Below are 11,316 nucleotides of genomic sequence, written 5' to 3'. Positions count from 1 at the left end.
TGCAACCTGCTTGGGAATACCTGGATTCAATGCCCACCTCCAATCCTGACTCCGCCTTCCTCTGATGCACAACCTGGAAGCAAGTAATTGAGTCCCTGCCACTCACTTGGGAGACCTGAATTGTGTGCCGGGCCCAGCCCAGCCCAGCCCAGCCCTGGCCATTGTGGGTATTTGGAGAGTGAGCTGGCAGATGGAAGAACTCTGTCTTCAAATGAATAAAAACTGTTTTACGTATATGTCTGCTATTCATAAAATCTATCGATGGCACTATTTTTTTTTTGAAATACTGTATAAGAACTTGTGATGGTGTGTACGAAATAGTTTATGAGAAGGGAGTGAGGACCGAAGATCAGACGCTATCCGACAGTCTGATGAGCAAGACACTGGGCAGGAAACGGGTAGGGACTGTCAGGGCCCATGTGTAGGTGAGACACCTCGCTGTATGTGAGCAGGTGATGCTGAGAAAGGAGTGAATAGTGTGCAACTGTTAGTGCCAGGCTGGACTAGCAGCTGACGTCCCGGAAGCAGCGTACGTGTGAGAAGCGAGCATGACCCAGACCCAGTAGATGGCTGAGACCCAAGGCACAGGAATCGTGTTGTGTGTGTGTGTAGGATGGTTCATGAAAGGCTGAAGGCTGGGAAACCGAGAACGAGCGGCCGTGATAGGGAGAGTGTAAGAGGTAGTCTTGTGTGACCCTGAGACTAGTGGTAACTGGATGGATAGTTCCTGCTACAGTCTGCCTCAGGATCTGGTAAGACTGAGTGACTGAAAGGGTGTGAGAGAGGACATGAACCACTGGGCAGGGACTAGAAGCACTATCTGGAAGTCAGTGACTGGGGAGGGAAATTTGAGAACTGAGCAGCGTTGGAGAATGTGTGTGTGAGTGAAACATTTCCTAGAACTAAATCAGGAAGTTTGAGAAAATGAGAGTGAATGAGACGCTGAGTACCCATGTGATGAGGCTATGTGAGAGCCAGATGAGGCTGGAATTGTGCACATATATATGAGGGGACTTCAGAAAGTTTAGGCCGGCGCTGCGGCTCACTAGGCTAATCCTCCACCTGCGGCGCCGGCACACCGGGTTCTAGTCCTGGTCGGGGCGCCGGATTCTGTCCCGGTTGTCCCTCTTCCAGGCCAGCCCTCTGCTGTGGCCAGGGAGTGAAGTGGAGGATGGCCCAGGTGCTTGGACCCTGCACCCCATGGGAGACCAGGAGAAGCACCTGGCTCCTGGCTCCTGGCTTCGGATCAGCGCAACGCGCTGGCTGTGGCAACTATTTGGGGGGTAAACCAATGGAAGGAAGACCTTTCTCTCTGTCTCTCTCACTAACTCCACCTGTCAAAAAAAAAAAGTTTTATAGAGGGGTGGGCATTTGGCACAGTGGTTAGAGCACTGCTTGTGGCACCTAGGTTTCAGTCCTGGCTCTGCATACGATTCCAGCTTCCTGCTAACACATGCCCTGGGAGGCAGCATGTGCTTGGGTCCTGCCACCCTCGAAACAGACCTCAATGGAGTTCTTAGCCCCTGGCTTTGGCCTGGTCCAGCTCCAGCTGTTGGCGGGCATTTGGCAAGTAAACTCGCAGATGGAAGCTCTCGGGCTCGCTCACTCTTGCTCCTCCCTCCCTCGACCCCAGTCTCTTAAATACATAAAAATAAAATTAGAAAATGTTTGAAATCCACACACACGAGTATGAGATAGAGTGTGAGAGTGTGAGGAAAAAGATGGTGTGCACAACTTGACTGTGTGAGTCTTACCAAGAGCCTGGTGGTAATTTTGAATTTGGGATTGCATCCAACAGGAGCAGACTGAGGGAGAATGCTGGTGAGACCAGGTGGTTGACTGCGCCAGCATCAGAGAACATGATGGTGTGCGTGTGTGTAAGACGGTGCAGGAGACCTTAATATCCGAGTCCCTAAGTCAGCACCAGCTGTGTTCAGAGCCGACCGAGAAGAACTGGGAGACGACGTGAGGAAGATGGAGTCTGATATACCATGTGGTGGTTTCCACAGGTGAAACTCATGGGAGACTAGGAGTCAACCCCAGGGGCTGTGAGGTGTGAAAAAAACGGCTTGAGTGAGAAGGGTTGGTAGAGAAGATGTCCGTGTGTGTGTGTGTGTGTGTGTGTGTGTGTGTGAGAGAGAGAGAGAGAGAGAGAGAGAAGAGAAACTTCATGAGAAATGAGCGGGGACTGTACATCAGTGACTGTTGGTACAGGTGAGGTCATGGTCATGGCCGTGACATGTTATGAGCTGGTATCACTCTGTGAGAGGAACTGGTGAGAAAATACTGGCGGGGCTGGCCAAATGAGACAGCCTGTAAGACAGAATTGCACCTTTGAAACTGCTCGGGGAGACGGCAGTGGGCCCGGGGCTCAGTGACAGAAAATGACTCTGAGGAGTGAGTGACCGACCGACCGAATATCTGAGAGGCTGGGTGATTGAGTGCGGGTGTGAGGCTGTTCCTAAAAAGACTCCAGTAGAGGCTACAAATCCACTGCGTGTGTGTGTAGAGCTAAAAAGAGAACTTGAAGCAAAAGAAGACCAGGTGGGACAGTGTGTAAGAGACCACGGATAGAGTGTCACAGACCTGGGACAAAAACCCTCTTCTGTTTGTCCTCTTCCTCCACAGGCCCCTCCTGCCCAGTCCCCTGGGCTAGCTCCTCCCAGTTCTCCAAGGCTTGAAACACTGGAGTTCCCCAGAACTTGAAGTACTTCTTATTCCCCGGGTCTTGCCCAAATTTTTACCTCCAACTCCAGACCTTTCTTAGCACTTACCAGCATCTCTATCCTTATCCTCTATCTCTCCTATCCCTTCTCACTCAAGCCACCTTTTCACACCCCATTTTATTTATTTCACATATTGTTCCATTCTGCACATGTTTTCTTGAGCTCCTACTATTTGCTAGTCCCCATCTAATACCCTGAAGACGTAGCAGTTAATAAACCAAGCACAAATCCCTGTTTTTATGGAGCTGGTATTTAATGAGACCGACAAGAAAATACATCACATCAGCCAGTGACTTGGTAACAGGAATCAGACTCTCCCACTCTTTGGTTAAATAAGGGATCCCATAGTTATTTTATTGCCCAGCCACTCAGTCCTCTTCCATAGGGGATCCCATGAATATACAGTTGAGGAACGGAGGAAATACTGCCTCTAACATTATTATGACCAGGGCAACAAGCGATTATATAAGGCAGCCAGCCAGCATTGCAGGTTTCCTGGGCAGTTTTGTTTTCACAGGCTAACATGGCACTCACACCTGAAGTCTTAGACTCTTAACAAGACCCTGTTGTTCAAAGCACACTCTGAAAGACAGGCTTAGATGACGAGAGAACAGAGTACAGCTGCAATGAATACGAATGTTAACACACACCTTATCACCTGTAAAACAAGAGCAGGATTCTTGAGGGATTTGCTTTACTGCTTGACCAGTTTCTTTTATCTTGTTTTAATTTGTATTCCTTTCTCTGTGAATATCAAAGAAATGAGGCATTGCCTCCCTAACTTTCTTAGGCTCTTTTTGTTGTTGTTGTTGTTAATTAAAAAGATTTCTGTTTTTAAAGCCATCTCTGGAATTTTACTCATAAGGGCTTATTTAAAAAAAAAAAAAGCAACAGCAGCTAGCAGATGTGTGAATCTCAGCTTTACCTGCATGGAAGATGGGCTGAAGAGGAACTAATTATTGACAGTAAAATAAGGGGCATGGAAAATTATTTGCTGTAGTGAGACTCACAGAAAAATAGAGGTCAGTATTAAGACTAGTGGTTCTCAAAGTGTGGTCCTGGACAGTAGTGTCAATCTCACCTAGGAGCTTGTTAGAAATACACATTTAAAAAAATGTATTTATTTGAAAGGCAGAGTTACGGAGAGTGAGCGAGAGTAAGACATCTCCCATCTGCTGGTGCACTCCCAAAATGGCCACAATGGGTGGGGCTAGGGGAACCAAGAGCCCCATCTGCATCTCCCATATGGGTGCCAGGGCCCTAAGGACTGGGCCATCCTCTGCTGCCCTCCCAGGCACATTAGCAGGAAACTGGATCGGAAGCAGGGCAGCTGGTGGCACTCTGATATGGGATGCTGGCCTCAGGCAGCGGCTATGGGACACTGTGCCACAATACCAGCACCACAAATAGAGTCTGGATCCCTGCTCCACACCTACTGAATGGAAAATAGGTGGGGCTCAGCAGGCTGCATTTTTCAACTAGCCCTTTGGATGATCGTGATGTAAAGTAAGGTTTGAGAGTCACTGGGCTGGAGAGTGACAGGGATGCTACCGGGGCAGCAGGGAAGGCCTCTTGAGGGAGGTGACATTTTATTATCTGTCTCCTCTTTTAAGTGTAGAAGTCACTCAGGAGCCAGAAATTTTGCCCTGTTCTTTCTTCCATCTAATGCCTAGAAGTGCATGTGGCATCCAGTAGGTATTCAATAAATGTTGAACACATGAATTTAATAAACACAGAGCACCTACTGTACACTAGGCATTGTCCCAAGGACTTAAAAAAATCTTCATGCAGGTGCAGTCCCTGTGCGCATTTTATAGGGGAGGCAGCAGGTTCAGGGGAGGGGGTGTGAGCTGCCTGAGGGTACTCAGCTGGAGCCTCCTAACCACTCCTGCCTCAAGCCCCGAAAGTTTCCCCAGCTATACCTCCTGGACCCCAAGGGCAGTAGATATCCCCCAGGCTCCCCCATTCTAAACCCTTCCCCACCAACCTACCACTTCCCCTTCTCACTTCCCCTGTGCCGACCGCAGGGAACCTCACTTGTGCGGAAGGCAAAGCAATCACCTCGGGGCCACCTCCCCATGAAGAGAGGCACGACCAGTGGGCACCCTCCTTTCAGCCCCGGTCAGCACTCCCTAGGGGTGGACCTAGTGTGGTGCTAGGGGTTGTGCATTTTACAGGTAAGGAAACAGACTTAGGTTTGAGTGCCCAAGGTCACGGGGTTCATCCTGCTCCAAACTCGTGCTCTGGCTCCCCTCTGAGAATTTGTCCAGGGAGCCCTGATTGGACCCTATAAGGTTTCTAGGCAGAGCAAGAGGTGCTGGGGATATGGTGACAAACAAAACAGGACCAAGGGTGAGGCAGGAAGTGGGGTGGGAAAAGAAGAGGAGGAAGCAGAGGAGGTCAACGCGGCAGAGGCTCCCTTCCTCCACTTCACCCTCCCAGTTCCTCCTGCCGCAGATTCCTCTTTGCCGCCTGACTCCAGGGTGCATACAGCCAGACCTCCACTCTGCCAAGGGCGCAGGCGTGTGCTGCTCAACATGCCCGCCCAGGCGCAGCCCCCTCTACCGCTGCTGCTGCTGCCGCTGCTGCTCACCCTGCCAGCCACCGGTGAGTGGATGAGGGCCCAGCTGTCCCCCCGGGGTGCCCAGGCCCACCACGTCCCTGACTGTGTCACCTGCCCTGTTGACAGGTGCGGATCCTGTAGTCTGCTTCACCGAGTATGACGAACCCAGCGGCAAGTGCAAGGGCCTCCTAGGGGGAGGTGTCAGTGTGGAACACTGCTGTCTCAATGCTGCCTATGCCTTCCAGGAGCCTGGCAGTGGGCTCTGCCATGCATGCAGGTTCGGGGGAGCCTGGGGGCAGGGGTGGGCAAAAGGGTTGGCTGGGGGTGACCCAGAACTGGGTTCTTTCGGATTTTGAAGGCTGGGCCCGGCAGCCTGATCATGACCATAACTCAGGATTTCTCAACCTTGGCACTAATGACATTTTCGACTAGAAAATTCTTTGTTTGCGGAGATGAGGTTTCGGGGTGGGGGCGGGGGGCAGGAGACTGCTGATCAGTAGTACATTGTGAGATGTTTTGTAACATCCCTGGTCGGTCTTCTACTAGATGCCAGTAGCAATTCCCCTCACCAGTTGTGACAACCGAAAATGGCCCCAGACGTTGCAAGTGTCCCCTGGGTGGGAGGCAGGGAGCAAAATCTCCCCTGGTTTAGAATCACTGCCATAGCTCACATATATTGAGCATTTCCTGCATGCTGGAAGCCCGGTGGGGGTTGGGGAATGAGGTACAACCTGAATATTTCTGAAGGCAGCTGTGCTCTCCCAGTTGGGTTGGCAGGTTATATTTATTGAGTGGTTATTGTAAATGAACACATTATAGGGGTGAAAGAATTTGGAGAATTCTGAGAGCGGCTCTGGTCCCTAATTAGGATGCCACTTCATGTTCATTGAGCACCTCCTGCATTCTAGATGGCTTGCAGGGGCGAGGAGGCAGCTTCTGGATTCCTGAGGGTAACTCTACTCTCCTAATCATCATTTCCTGCTTACCTGTGTTGAGCCCTTCCTGTATTCTAGATAAATTTTCTATGCTTATTGAATATTCCAGATAGACTGTGGGGGCAGTCATGTCAGCAGCGGTCCCCATCAGTTTAATAGCATGAACACCATAGTCAGTGCTGTGGAGTATGCTGGGGACAGGTCAAGGGTACTTCTGAGGGGACCTCTGAGCTCGCTGGCAGGATGCCTTGTAGTAAGCACTCCCCGTCTACCCATGCACAGTGGTGAGCTGGTTGGTCTCTGACAGAACTTCCAGGTCCTGGTCTTTATATTTGCTTACTGTGTGCCTGGCATTGTCCTGATGGGACTTCCAAGGTTAACTCCAGGCCCCGGATCATGAAGGTAAGTGGTATTTATCAGGCACTTAATGTATGCCCACCTCTTGCCATTCAGTCCCCCAACATCGCTAAGAAGGAGGTACTCGTTGATCCACCCCGTACACATTCACCTGGCACCCCCTGCTAGGCCTGCCCATACTCTGGCATCCGAAACGCCATCCTTATCAGCTCCCAACAGGGTGGGACATGTGTGCTCCTCCCCCACAGGTCCCCACTATGGTCACCATGGTCTGCGTGGGCCCCCTGCTCAGTGACATGCTCTGAGGGCTCCCAGCTGCGGCACCGGCGCTGCGTGGGCCAGGGTGGGCCATGCTCTGAGAATGCAGCTCCGGGCACCCTCCAGTGGCAGCTACAGGCCTGTGAAGACCAGCCGTGCTGTCCCGGTGAGGAGGATCAGCAAGGCGGGAGGCCACCTGAACAGTCAGTGCAGAGGCTCTGAGGGGAGGCCTGGGCCTGAAGCTTGTAGGAACTAAAGAGCAGGCCGGCATGGCGGGAGGTGAGGCCAGAGAGACAAGAGGGGCCTGACCTGTGGAGGCCACAGGGAAGACGCCGGCTTCAGTCTGAGGGATTTCGGTTCTGGGCAGGGGAGAAACGTGATCTGACTTGGATAGGAGGCGGGCAGACCCTTGGATGGGGTGAAGCCAAAGGGCCAGCGTGAAGCCACTGCCACAGTCCAGAAGAGCAGTGATGGGCTGGGTGTGGTGGCAGAGCAAGGAGGGGCAGACACGATCAGTGAAAGGAGAGCACATGAGGAAGTTCGGAGCCCTATGGACACTCCTACCTCCAGCCACCCCCCTTCCTCTCTCCCACAGAAATAGGCGGCTGGTCTGACTGGGGGCCCTGGAGGCCTTGCTCTGTCACCTGCTCCAAAGGGACCAAGACCCGTCAGCGAGCATGTGATCGCCCTGCCCCCAAGTGTGGGGGCCGCTGCCCAGGAGAGGCCCAGGAGTCAGAGGCCTGTGACACCAAGCAGGTCTGCCCCAGTGAGTGCCCGCAGCCGCAGGAGCCTATCGGGGGCACCCAGAGTGGATCTGTGGAGGGGCAGCAGGGAACAACTGGGTGACAGGACTCCATAACCACATTGGCAACCTCTTACCCCCTACCCCGCCACAGCACATGGGCTCTGGGCTGCCTGGGGCCCCTGGAGCCCTTGCTCAGGCTCCTGCCACGGTGGACCCCAAGTGCCAAAGGAAACACGGAGCCGCACATGCTCTGCACCTGAGCCCTCCAAGCAGCCCCCAGGGAAGCCCTGCTCAGGGCCAGCCTATGAAGAGCGGAGCTGCACTGGCCTGCCACCCTGCCCAGGTACAGAGGGACAAAGTCCCTGCCACTGGAGCTCTTGACAGTGTGCAGATGCTCTGCGCTTCCAGTGGATAGGGTTCTGGGTCTAGGGGCTAAGGGAGGGTTGAAAGGGCCTTTCTCCTCACTCCTTTTCCCTTCCCCCAACAGTGGCTGGGGGTTGGGGACCATGGGGCCCTGTGAGCTCCTGCTCTGTGACCTGCGGCTTGGGCAAGACCCTCGAAAAACGGACCTGTGATCACCCTGTGCCCCAGCATGGGGGCCCCTTCTGCACCGGTGATGCCACTCGGACCCACATCTGCAACACAGCTGTGCCTTGCCCTGGTCAGCACCTCAGGATGCACCATTTCCACGCCTAAGCCCAGTGCCTGGTCCTGGGGTCTTATGCCTGCCTCCAGTGCCTCCAGTCCTGGTCCACCTCTGATCCCCCAGTCCCACATCCGATCGCCCCTGCTCCCTCCCGCAGCCCATACCCCTTCCCCTGAACTCCCCTGCTGGCTCCTTGTTTTGACCTGAGCCCCCCTCCCCACCCTGCAGTGAATGGAGAATGGGAGGCCTGGGGGGAGTGGAGTGAATGCAGCCGCCCCGGCAGGAAGTCCATCAGCTGTGAGGAAGTCCCGGGCCAGCAGAGACGCACTAGGGTCTGCAAGGGCCGCAAGTTTGATGGACAGCGATGTGCTGGGGAGTACCAGGACATCCGGCACTGCTATAACATCCAGCGCTGCCGCTGTGAGTGCCCCAACAGACCACACTGTTGCCCTGCAGGGACAAGGGTTTCCCAGCTCTTGGCTGGGGCCCCCATGTTCCTACAGCCTCCAGTTCGGACTCCGTGACCTTCCTCCTCCTCATTGCAGTGAAAGGCTCATGGTTGGAGTGGAGTTCCTGGGGACTGTGCACACCCCCATGTGGGCCCAGCCCCACCCGGACCCGCCAGCGGCTCTGCACAGCCCTGCTCCCCAAGTTCCCGTGAGTGAAGGGGCAGAGTGTACTGAGCAGTGGCATTGAAGACTAGAGAGTTGGGTACCCCCCAGCATGGCTTCCACTGATGGTTCTAAGGTGCCTACCTTGCTGGATGCCATCTCCCAACTGCAGGAAGAAGGGAGAAACTAAATAAGAGAAGATACTGGAGGAGAATTCCTAACCTGTGTGCCCCTCCGTCACTCATGCAGTCCCTCAGCTGTTCTCCCATTCACTCAGTCCTTTGTGTGTCCATTCACTGTGACCTCTCAGTTACCCACGCTTTGCATTTCTCATTCACTTAGTCATTCAGGCCTCCACTCACTCATTCCTACAGTCACCCATGCCTCCATTCACTCACTCCACATCTCATGCCCTGAGGCCCTCCAAGGCCCTTTCAGCCATAGTTGTAGACAGAACCGAGATCCCATGGAGCCCCCAGGAGACTCAGGGAACACGGTTTTGACAGAAGGTAGATGAGGAATGATTGGTGAATTGAAAGGGAATTCCACCTCGACATGGATCCAGGAAGTTGAGTAGACCCCCCTGGAGCGTGAGGGTCAGGAAAGGCATCCTCCACATCAAGACTATAAGCAGAATTCTGGACACAGAAGATTGGCAGCCCCACGTGTTTCCTGGTGACCAGAGTGGCCCAGGTATTAGGGTTAAGGTACTCATGCTTTCTTTATGTCCACAAACATCAAGCTATTAGATTTAGTGGGCTGTTCCAATTCATAGAAGGCCTGCCATCTTGGAAATGATCTAGCTGTGGCATTGAGAGTGCATCCTCAATGTGAGGTAGAGATGTTGAATGGGGGCACAAAGGATTTGAATGAGTGGGAGACTGCAATTGAGAGAATCAGGGTAGGAGTGAATGGAGGGCTTGCCTAGTGGGAGAAATAATCCAGGAAACACCCTTTCTATACATGGGACTGAATTTGGCTAAGTAGAGGAGATAAAGAAAGAGATTGGCTTGGGGCAAGAATTTGGGCCCAACAACAAGGCCTTGAATGTCAGGACAAGGCATTTGGTTTTTTCCCTGGGGTGCGGGGCAGGGGGAGAAGGGAGAGAGAAATGGTTTTGGAGGTAAGAGAAGATAGCTCATGTCACTGAGTGACAAGCACCAGAATTTATTGAGCACGTACTGTGTGCCAGGCACTGCTCTGAGCGCTTTACGACAATCAGCTCTTTTGTCCTCAACCTGATGAAGGTGAGGGAAATTGAGGCAGAGGGAAGACCATTTGTGTTGGGCACACAGCAGGTGCTCATTAGAGTTTGTCGAATGCATTTTTGCCTTTCACAAGCTTCTCACCTTCCCCTTTCCCCAACACCCCAGGCCCACCATTTCCCTGGTCGAAGGTCAGGGCGAGAAGAATGTCACCTTCTGGGGTAAACCGTGGCCACAGTGCGAGCAGCTGCAAGGGCAGAAGCTGGTGGTGGAGGAGAAACGACCATGTCTGCACGTGCCTGCCTGCAAAGACCCTGAGGAGAAGCCCTAACACCCCCCCCCCTCCCACTCTGACCCGTTCACCTCCCAGACCTCAATAAAGCAGTCCTGAGGGCTCTTCTAAAATTCCTTAAAGGAGGAAAAACAATCTGTCCCCTTCCGCAGGAGTGGGGTAGTCGCATCTTCCAGGTTAAAGGGCACAGCATGGGCAGTCACAGTAGCCTATGGGGAAAACTACTTTCCACTGTGCCGCAGCTTGGCGGGAGGGAAAGCGAATGTTCAGCCCCAGCCTCCTTCCTCCGTCCTAACCCCAAAGTCTGGGCTCCCCCAGGGCCACCCCGCACGTTCCTCTGCAGAGCTCTGCGTTATGGGTTTCCCGATTGGCTGCTACTCCTGGAAGGCACTGCTTGATTGGTCGGTGCCATCTCCCCTCCTGCTAAAGCTCCCTAGCTTCCCACCCGCAGAGCCTGTCTGCTGGTCGATTCCACGTCAATCGACGATGAACTGCTGCAGAAGCGTGGCCAAGGCTGACGCCCTGTTGCGCGAGCACCTGCATCCACCCACTCCCGACAGCTCAGCTCCAAGTCCGCAATTAAAGGCGAGAAATAGCTCCTTGAGACTGGGGGGAGGAGGGGGAGGAGGTGAGCGGGGGGGGGGGGTGGGGGGTGGGCCGAGGAAGTGCTTGTGATGTGCCTCTGAGGTGGAGCAGGGGCAAAGAGAAGCCAGAGTCAGCATCTGCCTGGAAGAGCTTCCAAGACAAACCCCCACACACGTTCCTCTAGCATTTGCTCATTCAACACTTATTAGCACCTGCTGTATACTAGAGCTGTGTCCGGGCATCTGGGGTGGAGGAGGGCTGGTAGGAGAGGATTATCTCAAGTGAGAGAACAAATTCAGAATAGGTATTTCGCTTGCACATGTATTCGACACTTAACGCCTACTGTATACTAACAATAGTGCTAGACATCACGAGGGATAGGGAAGAAGAAGA

The 11,316-nt window shown here is 53.4% G+C and overlaps 1 protein-coding gene across 1 annotated transcript; it reads left to right on the top strand.

Moving 5' to 3' along the window:
• Window positions 1-377: 377 nt before the first annotated feature.
• CFP (complement factor properdin) lies at window positions 378-10,460 on the top strand. Its single transcript, XM_002719885.5, has 9 exons — window positions 378-5,333; window positions 5,416-5,566; window positions 6,830-7,005; window positions 7,435-7,605; window positions 7,736-7,927; window positions 8,072-8,245; window positions 8,459-8,650; window positions 8,776-8,887; window positions 10,215-10,460. Exons 1-9 carry the CDS (start codon window positions 5,264-5,266, stop codon window positions 10,375-10,377), a joined length of 1,401 nt encoding a protein of 466 aa, XP_002719931.3. The 5' UTR covers window positions 378-5,263; the 3' UTR covers window positions 10,378-10,460.
• The last annotated feature ends 856 nt before the right edge of the window (window positions 10,461-11,316 follow it).

Source organism: Oryctolagus cuniculus, chromosome X (assembly GCF_964237555.1).
Source record: "Oryctolagus cuniculus chromosome X, mOryCun1.1, whole genome shotgun sequence".
NCBI lineage: Eukaryota > Metazoa > Chordata > Mammalia > Lagomorpha > Leporidae > Oryctolagus > Oryctolagus cuniculus.
Note: the sequence above shows the minus strand (reverse complement) of the source record. Positions and strands in the feature narration are given on the sequence as shown.